General features: G+C 39.5%; 1 protein-coding gene across 1 annotated transcript in view; it reads right to left on the bottom strand.

Annotated features, from left to right (window-relative positions):
- Positions 1-21,090, bottom strand: part of Palmd (palmdelphin) — a 48,196-nt gene that overhangs the window by 712 nt on the left and 26,394 nt on the right. The window contains exons 4-7 of the mRNA XM_051185606.1: positions 7,910-8,024; positions 7,742-7,775; positions 7,511-7,624; positions 3,966-5,060 (exon numbers count right to left, since the gene is read on the bottom strand). Of these exons, the coding sequence (XP_051041563.1) occupies positions 3,966-5,060; positions 7,511-7,624; positions 7,742-7,775; positions 7,910-8,024 (1,358 nt within the window). The remainder of the gene's footprint in view (positions 1-3,965; positions 5,061-7,510; positions 7,625-7,741; positions 7,776-7,909; positions 8,025-21,090) is intronic.

Genomic DNA, 21,090 nt, shown 5'->3' with positions numbered 1-21,090 from the left:
ACTGAATAAAAAAGGATACTAATATTTAAGCTATATTTAGTGATTAGATTTTTGTTTTTAATCTCATTAAGCTTGATCGTCCAAAGGCTCTCTGACCTTTGATTATGCAATGACAAAAATAAATTTATGTGTGAAACAAAGTGAACTAATAATTAATCATTAATGTGTACTTAGACTTTTGAATGGCAAGTGTATTTTTGAGTTCTACTGCTGATGAAGTTTTGGCTGTAGAAAACATTTGAAAAACCTAGGTGTGGGATTTATAATACTCCTTTGGTGTTCTGCTTTCATGCCTTAATACTTAGGGTCCTTGAGTATAGCTGCCTCAGTCATGTTCTGAAAGTTGAAAGACACTTTCAAGGCACTGAGCAAATAATTATATTAATTATATAATATTACATTCATGTGTAAAATGGCCCAAGAAAGAGCCATTTAAACTAATTGTGCAATTCTGTTTTAATGAAACAATAAAAGGGAGTACATTTTCCCCCATCTTTATGCCACACATTATTACCTATTAACCAAAGAAATGATTCTATCTCCAAAAGGTCGTCTACAAAAATCTAAGAAGGGATGGGGACCTGCTACCATCATGAGGTACTTTCATTGCCATGCTACTTCTGTGAGAGTTTCATTTCAAGGAAGATAAACAACATTGTTCTCCCTTGAATGATCACTTTTAACAGCAAGACCGAGAATATTCCTTTGACTTCAGGATGTGTTGAGAGAATTTCCTTTGCTCAGTCAGCAGGATGGGCTCTGTTGCTGGGAGCTGTTGGGTGGAGACCTCTGAGGAGCTGCCTGCAGTCCCTCAGCAGAACAGGCAGGAGGCAAGGCTTCATGAAGGGCTGCTCTTGGGTTTTGTGGCCCCTTGTATTACCAGTGCCAGGAGAGAGCAGGGATAAGGGATTGTTTAAAGGTCTGTTTTAAGGCAGGGACAAAATCCTGTTCCCTAGAGTTCCGTTTGATCTTGAGGGTCTGTAAATAGAGCCCACCCTCTGTCCCAGGACATGCAGTGAAGTCAACTAGCATCAGCATTTCTTTTTCCAAGCCTGTGGCAATAGCTCTAAATTCTAGCTGGAGGTTTGGAGATAGTGCATGCCCAGGCAAGGCAAAGGGCAGCCCTCAAACACTGTACCATCAGTTCTCTTGACCGCTCTTTTCTGCTCTTCTCTGATCCCAGTCCTGTTTCTCTACAACCACTCAGACAGATAAGATAGTTTTAGTTGCTTAAATTTGGTGGAAGAGAGATTCATGTTTCACCCCCAGTCTTCCTTAACCCCTGCTGTCAGTTTCTGAGTCAGTGGTGCTCAGTGGTGTGTGAGTACTCCAGAGGGAAGGGTTTTCTACCTCTTCATCCCTAAGAGAACAGAACGGAACTGTAATGAGAATAGGCATGTGAGGTCTACTGAAGAAGGCTAGCTGTCTAGTTGTTGTTGGTGGGGGCAGTGGGATCTCATGGAAAGCTTGCAGAAGCCACATAATAGTGGACTGAACTATATCAGTTAGACAGACATAAGATTACTTAACTTTTTCTGTCATGCTTTATAGTGTTCAAACTTTTACTAAAATATACTATCTTTAGTCTATCCACACTGGACTAATTTTTATCTTTCTTCTTCCTACATATAGTTTTTCAAGTTAAAAACTCTGTGTGTGTGTTTGTGTTTGTGTGATGAATGCACTGGTGTGCATAGGAGACCAAAGCAGGACATCAGGTGTCCTCCTCTATTACTCAATGCCTTGTTGCTCACAGTTTTGGCTAGGCAGGGTGGCCATCAAAGTCCTGGGATCTTCCTGTTTCTGCTCTGGCAATGGTGGGGTTACAGTCATGCACACACATGACTGGCCTTTTATGGGTGGATGGGATAAAACTCATGTCCTTATTTTATAGACGGTGCTCTTATCCACTGAACTATCTTCCCCAACTCTACAAATTGCTTTTGAGAAAAGACTTTGATAACTATACGTATAACAAGTGAAGAGAGACTGAACAGTTCTTAATTAGTGTGTCCACCAGGACTATTAGTATTCAATAGGATATTTGTACTTTAATAAAGAAATTGACTTACATTGTGGGTTTTTAATTATTGTGGCATTTCTCTCCCTCTCTCTGCATGTATGCATGTGTGCAATGTTGAAAGCACAATATGAAATGTACTTGTGAAATTTGAATACATAGGTAGCTGTGTTCTTAATGTACATAGATGGTCCCTTAAAGCATAATATGATTGACATATTTTTTAAAAACTCATTCATCCTGAACACCTCCACTCTAATCCGTGTGATGAATTGGAAGGCAGAGAGGTAAAACAGCAACACAAACGTAAGGAATTTGGAGCATTCTCTTTACAAGATATTTCGTTTGATAGTACAAGTCTTTGTATTGTTTCTTTGTCTGGAATAGGTTTTCCTGTTTTCATAAGTTTAGTTCAGTAGCATGGTTAGTGTTGTCTGGAAATGTTAGTCACTTCCTGCCATTTTTCTTGGGGTAAATGTTAACATGGTTAGGGGAGAAGGGGTAAGGGTGTTTGGGAGGAGCTGGCTAATATCCAAGATCAAAAAGGGAGTTTTTGCTTTTGTGTTTTACAATGGTTCACGTTCATGCAACTGGCCATAAATAGGGCATTCCTTTTCTCTATGCCTTGTGCATTGTTTTAAGAGTGAATTTCAAAGGAAACATTTGACTGCAAACAAAGCTCCTTCTCCAAATAAAAAGGAACTTAGTATCTGCAGCTTTCCATTGTGTGGGAATATTACTACAGAGTCTGAGGAAGATATATGAGTGACCATTTCTCAAGGGGGTAGAAATTCTCCAGATAATTAAATTGACATTGGGCTCACACAATTCAAGGGCTTTTAAGAATGGAAGGAGGTTCTTATTATGATGCTATTAACAACACAAGATTGGGCTTATGGTTTGATAAGGAAGGAACATCTTGATTTTATAGGTTTCTGCCATACCTCTATAAAACCATCAGGTTATACCCGCTGGGCTGTCTGCTACTGAGTAGTTATTGCTTCTTTTTTTTTTTTTTAAACTTTTAAAAATGATTTATTTAGTTATTGCTTTTTAATAACCATTCTTCAATAAGCAACATTTAAAATGACCTTCCATTTCTAATATTTAGAATCTGTGCATTTATATAATTTGACTTAGATTTTTAGGCAGAGTTTGTTCAGCTGTTCTAATTGTTCTTGTTAGATCCTTATTTATTTTTCCAAAAATGATGTGATGTTTGAACAGTAACAGGGAATTTAAAATTGAGGAGCTGTTGGTTTATAGAAGAAGTGTTAGGGTTACTTTTCATTCAATGTTAAAATAGCTAAAGACATACAAAGCCTTAAAAACTTCATAGAGAATGAGGAATGTAGCTATATAGAAAATAGGGAAAAATGTTGTTTGAGAAGACTATGAAAAGTTGAGTCATAGATGATACAAGATAAAATGACATTCTATTCTTAAAGTATAGAAAATTGAAGAACCAAAGTTAATAAAACTATAAAAATATAGAGAAAGGAGATACAGCAGAGTAATAAAATGAGAGGAAAACAGTATGTGTTTTCTATTTCCTTGCAAAATTAAGGCTACTTGTTAACTTATGAGTAAAGTGTAAGTCATTGGATTCTGCTGGGAAAAGTCTGCTTCTGATGATCAGGACATTACTTAGCAACCCCAGCTATTCACATATGGTATTTCTCCCTTATGGAAGACACATTTCCAGTAACTAAAGGCAGTCAATGCAATATTAAAGCAAAGCAAGACAGAGTTTTCACTTTTGTTATCTTTTGAAGTGACTTACTTTGCTCTGATGATAATAATTTGGACCAGCGTTAATAAAAGCTGTCAGTGTGTATTAGTTTATGAGGCAGACACAGAAACTGAAAGTCAAAACGAACGTTCATTAACACAGAAGACAGTCACATGAGTAAACAGCAATGGCATGCCTTGTCATTTTTATTACCTGTTAAGGACGGATCCTCAGTCCCATCTCCAGCCATTGGGACACCAAGGGGAGAATGACGGGCAGGGCTGCCTAAGCGTTCCTCTTGTTCTTTCAGAGATATGGAATTTTTGTGGGGAGATTTATGGTTTGTGTTTTCATGAGGACTAACTTCCGATCTCTTCCTAGGAAGTGGGGTTGGTTTGGTTGGTTGGTACACCTGACTACAGGGAGCTACGGGATGGTAGGATGGCTTCTCGGCTTGTCCTTCATCCTCCTCCCCCTCGTCGTCAATCACAACCAGCTCAGCATGGATGACCCCGTCGTACCCTGTCAAAAGCTTCTTTTCTTCTTCATTATCATCTGCCTGCTGATATCCCATGAAAATCATCGTGACAGGTTCTGTGTCATCCACATCAGAAGGCAGAGAATGAACGATGTTGTATCTTACATCTTCAGCTTCCTCCTGGCAAGTGGGTGAGGAACTCTGGGGTCCTAACTTCCCCGGGCTTGTTCTGCAGGGGCTCAGTCCTGTCCTTGGAGAAACCTCATGTTCATTCTGCCTGATGTTCGATTCTTCCCAAGGAGTTACCATCTTTTGCTGGGTGTGGACCATCTCTTCTGCTTGCCGAACCGTTGATCGGGGCTGAGGTGTTGGCCGAGTAGGGCTGATGTGAGATGTACCATTGCTTCTCCCCTCTGAAAGCCCTTCGCTCATATAGTGCATGGATTCATTTGCATGGTTGCCCAGTCCGTTTGCTTTCATCATTATCCTTTCTTGAAAGTTTGGTCCAGGGCTTACTCTCTCTCTCTGTGGTGTCATAGGTCTGCAAAACGGATTGGCATACACGGGCTCATGATACTCTGTGGGTGACTGAGAGTTCCTCTCTGAGGCTTGTCTTAGGAGGTCCTCCACTTCGACAGGTGCGAGGCCATCTGTGCCATTGTAGGTTGTGTTCTGATTGGAGCTGACTGCGTAGACTGACTTCTGCCCATCATCATACACCTTTACTCCTGTACTTTTAAAGTCATCTGATGGGAGGGGTATTGAAGAGAGAACAATACTTTCCCCAGTCTTCAAATCTTTTTCAACTCTAATTTCCATGGCATACAAAGCTGTTAAAAGACCAATTTAATACAATATTTAGTACTCCCTTTCTCTTATAAACTAGCTTGTTTGCTTTGATGGTCTTTTATATGACATTTAAAAACTTCTAACTCAGCAGTGGCGGCACACACCTTTAATCCCAGCTCTTGGAAGCAGAGGCAGGTACTCTCTGTGAGTTAGAGGCCAGCCTGGTCTACAGAGTGAGTTCCAGGACAGCCCGGGCTACACAGAGACAAACAATTTCATTCAATTTTAAGATTTTCATTCAATGTTAAGTCTCAAATAAAACAAAGCAAAGCAAAATAACAACTACAACAAACCCCAAACCCCTCTGATTTGGATGCTGGAGACAGATGTCTTTACAAGAAGGCCAGAGTTACATGACTAGCATTCATGTTAGGAAGCTCACAACTTCCTATAACTCCATCTCCAGGGGGATCTGATGCCCTCTGGCTCCTGAGGGCACCTGTATGAACAAGGTGCAGGTACACACATATACACATAAAAATACATCTGTAGATTTCCCTTAGTTTTACCAGTTAGTTCTATAGCAACCAACCATGTTGCAAATGGTGTCTTAGGAAGTGTAGAATTTTGGAAACATAATTTGGAGGCACGATGAAGAGAAACAGATCCATTTAGCTGGCATTTTCACAGAGAATCAGAAGTTATCTGTTTTCAACTAATGAAAGTAGCCAGTCAGACTTACCCACTTTTATTTACTTGTTATAAAGAATCACTGCCTTCTTTACTTTAGAAGAGCAGTCACACTATGAGCTGTATCAGGTAGCACACCTAGCAGTGTAATTTACATCCCTGCTGCAAGCTCAGCTGCCCACTGAAACTGTAAAGTGCTCTGAGATCTTCACAGTGTGGAGAGTGCTTAGATGTGTCACTGCACCCAAAGAAATTGGAAGCATAGAGTCCCATTTCTCTCTTTTAAAGATTAAAAAAAAAACCATCTTATTTTATGGGTATGTGTGTTTTTGCTTCCTGTATGTCTGTGCATCTTGTGTATGACTGGTGTCTGAAGACAACAGAAAGGGGCATCAGATCACCTGGAACTGGAATTATAGGCATTTGTGAGCTGCTGTGTGGCTGCTGGGAATTGAACCTGGGTTATCTGTAAGAGGAGTGGGTGCTCTTAATCATGGGTTTCCTCCCTATCCATCTCTCTTTTATCCTCCCAATCTGGCATCACTTTGAAGCAGATGAAGGGCTTAAAATAGAGCAATAGCAACTGAACTGGAGGTGACTGGCAAATGTGGGGAAGCTGAAGTCTGTACGAGAATCCAGGCAAGAGACCCGCGGATGGAATTTTAACAGGTGAAGGGAACAGCATTCTTCTTAGAATTAGAGTGTGTCAGTGCTTGCTTTTGGTGTATTTTTGTATTTTCCTCCAGATCCTCTTATGTTTTTTGTGTCCTCTGTTGACTGATGTGCTGTGGCTTTCCCTGGATACCCAATTAAACCTGAAAGATCTCTACCCATCTTCTCCCTGCCTCACATCTCTACCTCTGTCTTCTGCATTGTACTCCCCGAATGCTTAATTTAGTGAAAACCTACCATGTGCCTAAGTGAGCTTGGTGGATAGTAGTTATTCATTAAATATCTGTTGCCTCAATAAGTGATTGCTACCTGCAGATGGAAAATAGCTTCTCCTTAGATTCTAAAATTAAAGGTTTTCCTCTTTGGCCAAACCTTCATTTCCCAGAGGCTTTAACGTATTAGCTTTATGGAAATCATTATCTCATAAAGACAAATAATGCTTGACCTTTCCAAGGGACATTTTTCACTTAAAATATTTTATAACTCAATATCTACTAGATGAAATTTTTTTGAGCAGAAAATATTTAGAGTGTTTCTTGCCTGTTTCAGGCCTTATCTTACTCGTTCCTACTTATTTTGGTAGGAAGAAAACTGCATGAAATAGTCATCTTCCCTTTGCCAACTGTGCAATCCCTGGGAACTGTCCCATATAGTCCTGGGAACTTTGTAAAATGGACCTTTGCCTAAACTGGAAACACAAGCAGAATGTGAAGACTATAAAATATGACATTGAGGAGTCATTGGGATATGGCTCAAAGGTCAAAAATTTGTTACCTGATGACTTTAGTTCAATACTTGGAACCAACATTAAAAAAAAAAAAAAAAAAAGCAGATGTGATGGTATGTTCCTGTTCTTAGGTGAGGCAGAATGCAGAGACAGGGGAACTGGCCCAAAACTCATGCATCAGGTAACCTGCAGTAGGCTGCACATTGGCAGACACATGAGAGATCCTGCTTCAGACAAGCGAAGAAGAGAGAACTGACTCCGGAAATTGTCCTCTGATCTCTGTGTGAATGCTGTTGGATGTGAGCATCAATACACACACATACACACATACAATACATACATGCATTAATCAGAAGAAACCTGAAATTGAGAACATGCCATTGAATGTAGATTCTCAAATACCTTTTCTATTTTGTTCATCATCATCTTGTCCTTCATTTCTTTCCTTTCTTAATCTGGAAGGTATGTAGGAACTTGGAAGGTCAGGGATATTAGCATAGATGTCCTCAATTGACTCTGTAAAGTTGATATTAATTTAAAATACATGTAAGATATTTCTAATAGTGAAACAAGGCCAGTGATTTTATGAAACTTATCTTGCTTTGACATGGAACAGGTTGCTTCAAAACATACCTTCTTGAATTTCTTCCTTTTCCACCTTCACAGACTGTAAGATAAAAGATTTCCATGGTGAACTTAGTTAAAAAAAATAAAAATCTAACTTATAGCAATGCTTTGAAGAAATAGTATGTGTGGATTCTTTTGAGAGGGAGTCACAGTTTAAAACTGAGTTACACTCACTCTTATTATGTCCTCTGTAGTCCTCTCGATGGATTTTAGCTTCTTTAGAATTGCCTCTTCATTGGCTGAGATTTGCAGTTCAGCCTTTTCAAGATCTTGGATCTCTTTCTCAAGCCTGGCAATAAAAATGATACATTTCTTAATGCTTAAAGTGGTATATATGCAGATTTGGGAGCCAGACCTTCCAAGCACGCAACATCCATGGAGCATCACAGCTTCACACTGAGATCACATCTAATACAATGAAGCTTTCAGACCCTTGAACAACATTCAATCTACGTCTTCTTACTTTTATTTTATTATTATTTTTAACATAAGGATTTCACAGGTATAAAGGTTCATTTTTATTGTCAATTCAAGAGTCCCAGGGCATTAATGAAGCACACCGTTGGGCATGTCTGTGAGGGCTTTTTTTCAGGGAGATTTAACTGAAATGAAGAGACCCACTCTACCAAGGACTGAGGACCCAGATTGCAGGGCCAGACTGAGGATTCAGACTACACAGAGATGGGAAAAGGAAAGCTAACTGAGCATCAACATTCATCTCTGTCTGTTTTCAATGTGATCAGCTGCTGCATGCTGCTCCTGCTGCCATGCCCTCACAGCCTTGATGGACTGTATCTCCTTAAATCATGGGCCCCTGTGAATCTTCCCTGTTTCAAGTTGCTCCTTTGTTACTGTGATGAGAAAACTACTAGCACATTAGTGAATGACTGATGTTGCTTCCATATAAACCAGAATAACTCATTTTATAAAGAGATTTTTTTAAGCCGGATGTGGTAGCACAGAGGTGATTACATTACTTAGGAGGCTGAGGCAGGAAGACTGAGGGTCTGAGGATAATCTGAGCTACAAATAATGTTGTTTCGAAATGAGAGATGGGGGTAGGAAGGAGGAGGAAGGAAGGAGAGAGAGAGGTATTAATTAAAAGAAATAGTATATATGTAGTTACATAATGATATAGAGTGCATATTTTTAGAAAAATAATTATTATTAAATTTGGCTTAATAATCACAGATATTTAATGAGTAAATTTCCCTTTCTTTTGTCAGGTTCTCACTATATAGCTGTCACTGTATTACTGAACTGGAACTCACTGTGTAGACCAGGCTGGTCTAAAACTTATAGAGATCCACCTTCTGAGTGCTGGGATTAAAGGTGTGCACTATCACTTCCAGCCCTAGCATATTCTAACTTCAAAAATGACACTGCCTCAAGCTCTTTGAGCACTGTGCTATTTTCTGAATAGGGTAAAGAGATGGAGAAATGGATAAAATCCCATTTCTGTTACAGAGACTACATTTTCTGTGATGTGAGAGTAGATCAGGGGGAGTTGAGAGGGTGTGACAGGCAGTAGATATGTATAGCCTGATAATGCTTGAGGGAATTAGTCAAAGGGTCACATTTGAAAATCGACTGTTACACATACACTGAATTCATAACCAGCATTCAGATGAACTCCAGGATGTGTCATCATGACCTCTTCCCTGCATAACGCAATGGACCCTGGCAGTTTCAGTTACCAAGGCTGGCCCTTAAGCCATGAAACATGTGTAGTCTTAGACACTCTGAACTCGAAAGTCAGCTGCTTCAAAGGATGGCTGATTTGATGTGCCAGCTGGTCCAAGAGATGACAACTGGGGATATTTATGTCAGGTGACATAATTGTCAGTTCTCTTGCCCTTCTTAAAGATGGCCATGGGCCTGGCTGCTCTAGAATCTTAGGCTATTGTCACACCAATAAAAATCCCAGAATGTGATTGTCTTGGCCATCCTATTCATTGCTTTAGCTCTGCGTTCTGATATTGATGCTACCTCTGGCCATCTGTAGGCCATTTATAGCTGAGGAGTTTTTCCTGCACACCATAAAACTTCAAGCGAATTATAGTATCCCTGGTTTCTTAAGAGTTTCTAGGAGATTCCTGCCATTCAAAAAAAATTCTTACAGGTCTCTGGTCGCATTTTCCCATCAGCAGAATTATTAGATGTGTGCTGAATTATGAAATATGTGTTGGTCCGGTTTGGTAGAATGGAAAACCACTAAAAATGATAGATTTGGATCCTATAGTTTTTGCTATGTATTACAGTCAATTTCTTAAAACTCCTCAAAACTCAGTTTTGCAATGTGCATAATGAGAACAACATTGCTTGCCTTGTTTTATTCGGATGCTAGGTGAAGGCAGAAGAGAGAATGAGAATGAAAGCCAGTTGAACAAGGCGGGTGGCAGGCATAAGCTTATCCATGAGAGAATTCTCAAGGCTTTCCACAACACATTCCACCTTTGTCTTCTCTTCCACCCACCTGAGTTCTCTTCCTAAGATATGTGTTAGACATGGTGTATATAAGGGAATCTGGGTACAAATGAAACAGGTTCAAATGACTACAGCTCCTGAATTCCAGGACCCAGCTGTGGAATGGAAGAAAGTTAGGGTGGAATTCTGCTTCCTCTGCCAACTTCCTGTGTGATGTGAGACTGGTCACTGAGACTAATTGTCATCATTTACGCATCCACATAAAAATGTTTATTTATTGTTCATTGTTCCAGGAAGTACTCTATGTGGTATTGATATGATAGTGAAAAATGGAGAAGTTAATATTCTGTCAGGGGACAACACATTAATACACAGGTTGGCAGGGTTGTTCTGTGAAAGACTTGATGGAAACTATTTTAGGTTTATAGTCCACATATGGCTTATGGATGCATGCATTTATTTATTCATTCATTCCCCCTTATGTTTGCTGTATGACCTTTTTTTTGCTGTATGACCTTTAATTTTATAATTATTATTATTATTATTGTGTGTGTGTGTGTGTGTTTGTGTGTGTGTGTGTGATGTTTATACCATTCCTATTTTGTTTCCGTAAAAATACAGGTCAGAGTTAGATGGGTTCTAGGCCATGGTTTGCCAGCCCCTGCCTTAACAAGTGTATTTTTGCATACATGTATATGTGTATATGGATGGACACACCTACTTTCTTCATAGATACATATAGTAAATGTATGTGTATATATGCCCATATACATCTGTATATAAAGAAAAATATTTCCATGAAAAAAAAAGCAGGATAATTGATTACCAGGACTAAAGGCCCACAGCATCATCTAGGAAAGTCTCTTTATAGAAATGTTATTTCTGATAATAAGTGAGAGTAGGGCACAAAGAATGCTTCCGAGAGCAGGGTACCTAAAATTCTTGAGGCAAGAGTAGAAAGAGTAAGGAGGAAAGAGCGGATAAATGAGGAGAGACTACAGGTAGTAGTACAAGACCTTGGACATAGATAGGTTGGTGACTGGAGGTTCAGTTGCTCTCACTCTCAGAAGCTAAGTGGGGTCAGAGCTGGAGAAGCAAGATTGGATATCTGTTGTTAATAGTCTGCATGAAAATGGCCCAATCTAAGGTGGTTGCTGATAGAAGGGTGAGAAATGGTGGGGTTCTGGGAATATTTAAAAGAGAGAGGCTCCAGAATTTGATGATAGATTATAGAGTAGAGGTGGAGTGGGGGGGCAGAGATGAGAAGAACGATAACATCCATTGTTAGGACTCAGGTAGCTGGAAATCTGAAAATATAATTGCAAGATGAAGGCAGGAGGCTGGTGGGGCTCGGTTAAACCTTAGACAGTCAATGTGTGGTATGGAGGTGATAGGGTCTCGGTTTGAAGACATGAATTTGGAAGGCATAAGTCTGTACAGCCAGTTGCATGGGTAAGATATCCTAGAAAGTGAAAGTGATAGATTAAAAACTCCAAGCTTGAGACCTGCAGGATGGCATGGAACACAAAGGTGCTTGCTGCCGAGCCCTGTCAACTGAGTTTGATCCTCAGGGTTCACATGGTGGGAGGAGAGAACTGATTTCTGCAGTCACACTGTGGTACACGTAGATCCCCTGCCAACCCCCCAACAAGTAAATAAATATGTATTTTTAAAACATCAAGATCGACAGAGGTCTGGTCAATGTTAAATATCCATCAGAGCTTAACTAAGAAACAGAAGAAACAGAGCGTACAGCAGATGCTGCTCTCTTCCTGTCTGCCTCTTCCTGGTTCATTTCTTAGTCTACCTGGCCAGTGTCACTGTGGCGAATTATTGCGTGTACTGGTATCAGGTATTGTTTCCCTCTGAAGAAAAGGCACTGGATAAGGTAATGCTGTGTGAGTCACATGAATGGTTTTAGAATAATATAGTAAGAGAATAATATAATACAAGGAGGCCTGAGGCTTGCTAACCCCATCAAAGTATTTGCTAATAAAGGTTTGTCAAACTTTTCAAGTCTCTGGTGAGAGATGAATTATTGGAAGACATGGGTCTAGTGTCACATCGTGATGACTGTGAAAACCAAACGAAAACAAATGCTCCTCTCCCAGTCCTCATTCCCCGGTTCCAACCACCACAGTAAGGAAAGGTCTTGGTGGTAAATTACTTAGCAACCTGTGGCAGGAGGGGCTTATTGTTGGAGAATTTCTTTTGTAGTTTCCATTGAGTGCAAAAACTCAGCTTTTTATTATTCTATCTTGATTTCTCACTTATGCCTCTTATGTATGGATGTTACCATGAAGAGATCAATGGCAGAAATTTGTTTTTGTTTTTGTTTTTTTTTCTCTGAAAGCTTCCTAAATGACTGGGATGTCTGCTTACTGGTGGGAATCTAAAGGACAGTGACTGAGAATAAAGAACTAGAAATTCTCAGAGTCCATCCACTTGCTTAGGACTCAGCAGTATCCAAGAACTCAGACCCCTTATGTAGCAGGGATGGCAGAGAGCAGGGTGGGAACACACTCAGTCCCTGCTCTATCCTTTGCCACCTTGAGGTCAAAGATCACTTGACTGCTGTCACAGTGCCTGTGCCACACATTGACACAAGCCCCACTCTCATATACAACAAAGAGTGCCCCTTGTTATGTAGTCTAAGTCTTGTATGACCAGTGTCCTTACCTCACTCCTGGTTGCCTAGGTTACATATTAACTAAGTCTGCTTCCTCTTGGTGAAAGACCTTCTCTTCCTTTGAGAATAGACACCTTGCTTTGTCTGATGGGAGTAAAACCTCTTATTTTAGACATCTGTCAAATTGCTTGCTTTGTTGTTAATAAATCATTCACCTGAAAGACAACTTGACTCAGCATTTCCTTCTCTTGACCTCTATTTTCTCTCTTTAAAAGTCTAACAAGAAAAGGCCAATAATAACAAGGGAGGTAGTTACAAGGGAACTCACAGAGACAGCTAACCTGGGCTTAGAGGAACTCACAGACACTGGATGGACAGCTAAGGAACCCACATGGGACTGACGTAAGTCCTCTACATATGTGAGAGAGTTGTACAGTTTGGTTTACTTATGGGACTCCTGCAGTGGAAGCAGGATCTAACACTGATACCTTGGTAGGCTTTTGGGAACCTATTCCTCATACTAGATTGCCTTACCAAGCCTTCATACAGGCAGAGGAGCTTAGTCCTACCTCAATTTGATATGCCATGCTTTGTTGACACCGATGGGAAGCCTGCCCCTTTCTGAACAGAAAGCGAGAAGGAGTGGATTCAGGGTGGGGCAGGAGGGGAGTGGGGGCAGAGGAAGGGTGGGAGAGAGGATGGGAAGAAAAGAGGGAAGGAAAACTGGAGTAGAGTTGTAAAAATAAATGAATAAATTTAATCAATTAAAAAAAGAAAGGGAGGTAGTCTGCTAATTGCTACACTTGCTACAGGAGTTTGAGAATCATAGAGGTGTATGACAGCATTACAACTAGAAGGCAAGAACTTTTTGAATATTCCTGGTAGAATGAATGGTTCTCAGGTATGCCTGGGATGTTTGCAAAGTCTGAAGATGTTTTTTGGTTGTCATGGTTGGGTCCTGGGGATGTTGCTAAACATCCCACAATGTACAGAAACAGTTCTTTCAAAAGGCAATGCCTGGAGGAATGTAGTTTTCCTGCTACATGTCTTATGAAAGCTTCATTCATCATCTTGCTTGGTGTTTTAAAATTTTCATCATTGCCTCTTCCTTCTCCTTTTTCTCTTTCTAAAATACACAAGTGTGGATCTGTCTCCCCACCCCTTAATCAATGGCCATATATTTCCCCCTTTCCAATTCACATATGAATGCACCTGTCTGCCCCAACTCCAATTCAATGGGTACATAAGAACATATTTATTTCTGCTTTAAATGTTAAATAATGTAGTGCTTTCCTTTGGGACTCAGGCCAAACCTTTTCCAAATATATATTTTGGAAAGAGAAATGAGCTATTATAAATGAGGTATTGAGGTACTAGAGTGATGGCGTGGTGGTTAAGAGCATTTGTTGCTCTTGTAGAGGAACTGGGTCAGCTTTCCTAACCCACATGTGGCTCATAACCATCTGTAACTCTAGTTCCAGAGAATCCAATGAGCTCTCCTGACCTCTGTGAGTACTAGACAAACACTTGGCATATGTCTCTACATGCATGCTAAACACATGTACACATACAATTATGTAAGTAGATCTAAAACAATAACTGAGATACTGAGGAGCTATATACATGTGCACATGCATACATTTATAAGCACATACATGTAGCTTTATATTCCTATATCTGCACATGTGTGATATACATATTGGTGTATATGCATAATACACTTAGGAGTATTATGCATATACTCTTCTAGGATGCTTCTAGGGCTAAGTTTAACTTTTCCCTGTGTTTCAATGGATAGCTTAGAATTTCCTTAAGTGCTGTCTTCTGGTCTTCAGAAAGGGAACTGAGCTCTTTGAACTGCTGATTAGGTTTAGTGAGAGGCAGGCAGCATAGGAAAAACCCTCTCCTTTCTGGTACCTCTGGGCTGTGAGGTGGGGCCTAATGGATGAGTCAGCATCTCTCTTAACTTCTGAGAGATGGTGGGCAGGCCTCATTTGCCAATTTAGATAAATGGAGCACAGGAGAAAGCATTCTCAATGCTATCCATTATTGGAACCCTTCTTCTCCATGCCCATTTGTTCAGGGGGGAAAGAGGGCTATTTCAAAGAGTTCCCTATGTGAAAACTGGTGGCTTTCATTTTTGTGCTCCGTGGTGGTAATAACCTCCCTTAATGATTGGGAGATAATGTCCTCAATCCAATTCCAACAAGAAAACTTCTTCTTTTTTTCTTTTTGTCTCAGAGAAAAAGACCGCTGCACTTAAATTCTGGATATTTCGAGAAGAAGTAATTTAGAAGGCAATTTTTCTGCAACTAAGGGCCCATTTATCTCTTTTAGTTTTTGGTGGCATTAACAAGGATTAACAGTCTGATGAAGTTCGCCATTAGGGGCCAAACAGACTGTATCTCAGGGGGTAAAAAATAATCACCAATGCAATTCAAAAGTTTACAGCTAAAACCTTTCAGTACTGGACATGTTAGTGATTAGAAAAATGTTCAACAAGTGCTCCATATTGACAGAGTACTAACTGTGGCATGATTAGTTCTTACAGCCATCTACAAGTAGCTTGGTAGTTCCACTGGACATATGAGCAAGCAGGTCACCTAAAAAGGCAGCTGATCCTGAAGTTGATAGGTAGTCTGAGGCTGGATGGAATTTAAAAGCAGATCTCCACTTAGTCTTCCTCAGTTAGGCACCATGGAAATAAGTCTTAAAATTGAAAATTTATTTCTGTGAACTTAGATATAACATTCATTTTGATAGGCAGTAAAATGGATGTGTTATTGCTCATGGTAACAAAGTGAAGGTAGCCCCATCTACCAAAACTAGTCCACTCACTGGGATTGTCATAGATGGTCCACTCTGCCTCAGTAGAAAAAAGGGTAACTTGTCCTTATCAAGGAACTCTTCCACCTTAAGCTTTGTCCTTAAAAATACTGTTGTAGGTAGAAAACTGTAACACTTCTCCAGCATCAGCTTTGCAATAATATTTGTGATGTAGTCTTCTAATGAATTTTGGCAGAAAGAACATCCTGCTCTAAGCTTTCCTTTTCATTTTTTCTTGAGGGTCTTACTACATATCTCTGCCTGGCCTGAACTTGCACATATACCAAGCTGGCCTTGAACTTTCCATAGTCCTCCTGCTTCTATTTTCTAGTACTGGGGTCACACCACTATCCCTGGTTTGATTCTATTTTGAGACCCTTATTTTCTCTGCTCCCAAATCCATTCCTCCTTTCTTTTTTAGTAATATATTTCACTGAGTTTCATCTGCCTCAGTGGATATCTGGAGGTAGATAGACATCCCATTCTCTTGTGTATTCAGATAGGATATAGCAGATGCCTGTAGCTTTCAGATCATATCATTAAAATAGAGCTGCTTGCCCTCCCTTTAGCTCCCTTACCTAATTTAGAATGCCATGGTGAGCTGGTTTTGAGTGTATTGCCAAGCATAGGCAAAGCAACAAATGGAAATGAGCAGGCTTTCTCAGACCTCTCAAAACACTGGTACCCTCTCCTCTTCAATGCTTACCAGTTAAGATTTGAGGTAAATGAGATTTTTAATCTGATACTAAAAAGCATTTAGGCAGACACCTTTAAGTCAACAGAACTAGTGTACCAACCATTGTATAACTTCATGGGGGAGAAATCAAGATGTGACACATTTTGAGTTTCTTTCATTGAGCTGAAGAATTCTTAAGTAGCACTTTGCACTTTGGGTAATTTACTATCAGCAGAAGAAAAAGAAGTTTTTTCTCCTAGTGATGAAAAGATCTACCAGCCTTCCTAATGATAAGTGAAATCTGATATGGTTTATATTGACAGCTCATAGATTTTTGTCTAGCTTTTTTAGTTAGAAAAAAATAGAAACAGTTCAAATATAAATGGCTAAAAGTTCTGATGAAAAAGGAGAGTATTTTATTTTTTAGACTCAGATTTTGAATGACTCCCTCTGGAAATTCAGTTGATCAACTGATCATACACAATGGATAACCTTAGTCAGATATCTTCACTGGAAACATTAGTTACTACTAATGGGACAATGGTTAAAGATATTGTGGTGCCAGTCAAACTAGGTTTTCCCAATTAAACTGAGAACATGATCTGATACATTGGCCTACACTGGTAATCCTAGCACTCAGGAGGAGAGGTAGGAATGTTATTATGAATTTAAGGCCAGCTTGGCTATAATGTGAGACCCTATCCCCAAAAGGAGCAAACAAAAGTAAAATTGAGGGTATATAATTAACTGAGATAGAGATTAAAAAATTATTTTATTTTAAAAATTTAAGCACTAATAACATCTTTACGAAGAATGTGATTACATGTCAAATTTGTTTGTTTGGCTCACCTGACATAAAGGCATATCAAAAAGATGATGCACATTGCATAGATATGCAGTTAAAGTCAATGAATTTACAATGAATTGCTGTTTTTTTTTTTTTTTTTTACAATGAATTGTAAAAAAGGCATGTATATAATAAAGAAGACCCACCTACACCTACCAGGGTAACAGTCACAGGCTATGGGTAACTAAGTCAGAAAGAAAGGGCACTCATGCAGTTTGCCCTGAGCTAGAACTACTGACTCTAATCCTGAGCATTTAAGAATAGGGCAAAAGACACAATGTAGTTCTCAAATGACTACAAGTTGAGAGGCAACACAATGGTGTGGAAACAAATGTCAACCTGTGCTGAGGACTGGAAACAGGTGTTTAAGAGAGCTAAATAATTTATAATCATATGCAGACAGCTTGTGCAAGGCTGAGTTTGGTCTCCTAATGGAACTCTGTAAATACTCATAACTATTGGACAGGCTGATAAGAACATCATAGTTTGCCACTGTTGTGCAGACAAGTGACATTAGAATAGAGTGAGTTCATAGAGAAGCCCATTTGCTCAATCAGAATAAGGTTTTGTATATTAAGAGTGTCAATTATCATACACTGTAAGAAACAAAACTGGTTTTTAGAGAATCATCCACACCATATGCAAGTTATTAGAAAAGCCATTTTCAAATGAATGCCAACAACAAGCACTGGGGGCTGGTGTGGCAAAAGGGAATTGGTTAGGTTGGGGCTTCTCAAATGATCTGGCGGGACAGCAGTGGTCTGTGTGGATTTTAATTAGGGCATGTGGAGAATTTAGTAGTACTTGTCCAACACCTAACAAGAGCAAAATTACTGTAACAAAAACTAGATTCCATCTCTGCCCAAACTCTGTCAAAACTCTATCTTGAGCTTCTTCAGTGACATTCAAGGACGGTTGCAGCCAGCATACTGTAAGTTAACACAGGATTGCCCAGCCATGGTTCAGCTACCCTGCCAACCCCCCAATTGTTATAAATTTTGGGAGGAGTCAGACATGGTGAACCTTAATCTCAGCACTAGGGAAACAGTGTTGGGTGGGTCTCTGAGATTTCAAGGCCAGCATGGTTCCAAGTTCCAGCAAAACCTACTTAGTAAGATCATGTCTCAAGATCTTTTCTGAGGAGAGTTGGAAGGGGAATGGATGTGGGGGAGAGGAGAGATGGAGTGGTGGTGGTGAGAGACTGGGGGAGGGGAAAAAGGGGAAACTTTGTAACATATGAAAGAATAATAGTAACAAAAATCGGAGAAAAGATGCTGACAGTAGTAGTCTGAGGACAGATCATCTGCTGCTCTGAAAGTTTCATGTCCCCCACTTTATCTGCTTTTCTTCTGTTTTGTTTCTTCCACAAGTTAAATTTAGATAATGTTTGTGCCAATACTGAGGGAGAACCTTAGCACTCTGTTAAAGTTTTCTCAAAGGCATTTATTTCTTTTTAATCATTCATTCATTTCTGAGTCTTACGTAGCACTGGCTGGCTTTGAACTCCTTAGATCATGCTATCCTTGAAAAGCTGATCCTCCTGCCTCCATCTCCAGAGATTGGCATTACAGAAGGGTATTACCCTGCCCAGAACTTTGCTCAAATTCTAAGGGCAGTGCTTCATTCTGCAAACCCTAAAAACATTTTTATTGGCAATGAAGGAGGCATTTTCATATTATATGTTAAAATTATGTGTTTTGTATAAGTAGTGACAGTTTAACTACTCTCAAGCATTCCATATCAATTTTAGATACTTAAATAAAAAAGGGTGGAGTGGGGGGAGAAAAATCTTTCTAGTAAAGAAGCCAATTTCATGACGTGGAAAAGGATAGTCAGGGATCTACAGAGCCATTGACGTTCTTCATTCAGAAATGGTCATGGGGGTTTTGAGATATGTAACCCTTAACATTTGTCTCTAATGTGTCACAGAGTAGCTTCTATATTTTCTATGCACGTCTGTTTTACTTTGTTTCTTAGTATTATTGTTCTTGCTTGATTTCAAGAAGAGGTTTTTTTTTTTTTTTTTTTTTTTGGTTTTGTTTTGTTTTAATTTAAAGACACGCAAGAATAAATTCCAATCCTAATATAACATTTGATAAACAACTGGGGGAGGGGCAGTCCACTGTGGGTGGTCCAAACCAATTCAGCATCTGATGGCAGACAAAGGATGCTTTTGCAAGGGGTGGGTGTGGTTCATTCTCAAGTTGGTAAATCCTTCCTAGAAATAGAAAAGCCTGATCCCCATGGCAGCACAGACCCTTCCTCTGATGCAATGTCTCTGCTTTTGAAGCTTTTCTTTTTCCTGTAACTGAGACTTAGAGGATGGATCCTTGAAATGATTTCACTTCTTGCTTTTTCCCATTTTTTTCTTACATCACCAGAGCCAAGGATCTACACATTTTTTCAAAGGCTCTTAAATCTGTGTTTTAAGACTGGAGTGTCATTTGGAATGAGAAAAATAAATGTAAAAATACTTGGAAAAGTTAAGGGATCTAAAGAGAGGCAAATACAAATCTATGCGTTTTCTGGGGGAGTACATGGCTCTGGAATCACCTTCAAAAGAGTGGAAGAGAAAATTCAATGAAATGTCTCAAGAACACGTTGAGTTCAAAATCAGCCTTCTCAGGTCTGGCTGTTACTACCTTTATAATCTTGAGACTGTCTTTGGAGGATGGGTTAGAGTAGTGCTTAGGATGCTGGTAGCATTCGGCTGAAGTGGTGTCATGGAAGGACCCTCAAAGGTTGTTCTAGCTACCTTCTAACCTACCACAGTGGTGGGTTTTATTCTGGCATCAGTGTCTGATGGCATGAGATTGTTAGGTATGAGCAAGAAAGAAGGAATGGGGATGGGCTGAGAAAGTAAAAGTGCATGAAGAGAGGGAAAGAACACAAAGTGATGGTGAAATGTCAAAAATATGCCATCAACAACTCAAAGCACTGGGCACTGCTATCATATAACTTTCTCTTGGCGCCAAAATAATTGTGTGCTTATTATTTTTGTTTTTGAAAGAAGCTTGAGGAGGTTTTTTTTTTTTTAATTTCAGTTTGAGTTATTCACTATTCTAAAGTCTATCCATTCACTGACCTATTGACCTATCAGCTACTTCTGTTATTAAAACCTTTATATTAATAGTTATCCTTAGTATGTGGAGTAGTGTGTGTGTGTATGTGTGTGTGTGTGTGTGTGTGTGTGTTTGGTGATGGGCAGCCTTTTTTTGTTGGAAGTTTGGTTTTTACTTAGCTTATTTGGTTAAGTTAAAAATCGAGGTTCCTGAATTAAAAATAACTGGTCTCTCTGGGAAATTAAAAACAACAGCAGATGAACTATTACAAATCTGGTAAACCAATTAGTCAAAGATGGAGAGTGAAAAACATGCTTGGAATGATCTTGACTCATGTAATTGCCTCAGAATAGCTCCTTACGTGTTTCTAGGCAACGGAACTTTAATAAGAGACAAGTGGTGGGTTTCTCACCCTCCTCTTTTTCTTTCTCTTCTCTCTCATGTTACAGAGAACAGCTTGATTATGTCCCTAGTATATGCTGTTAGATATACTTAGTTGGGTCAAAATAGGAAGGCAGAGATATTTAGAATGTGTTATTTTCATCCATGTCTCCCACTTGTTTTATGAAGCATTAGTGTCATGAAGGTAGAGGTGCCTTGCAATAGGTAAATAAGATCATTAAGTAACAAACAAGGACTGAACTTATATTTCAGGTTTCCCTTTGTGAATCTCGCCTACTGTCCTCTGAGCTAACCAAGTGGATTCCTGGATTCCTGTTATACAATATTGAACAGAAATGTATTGTCTCATATTCTATCCTCCTTTGTGGAGTTGTTTTCTTTTTCCTTTTTTGTTCTGTGGGACACAGCTTCAGCTGTTATCACATCCCACTTCTTGGCTTACAATGTGCAGTACACAGAAATCCAAGACTTCACACGTACCTTTGC

The sequence above is a fragment of the Phodopus roborovskii genome, unplaced genomic scaffold (assembly GCF_943737965.1).
Source record: "Phodopus roborovskii unplaced genomic scaffold, PHOROB, whole genome shotgun sequence".
Taxonomy (NCBI): domain Eukaryota; kingdom Metazoa; phylum Chordata; class Mammalia; order Rodentia; family Cricetidae; genus Phodopus; species Phodopus roborovskii.
The sequence above is the reverse complement of the archived record's forward strand: the minus strand, read 5'-3'. Positions and strand labels throughout refer to the sequence as shown.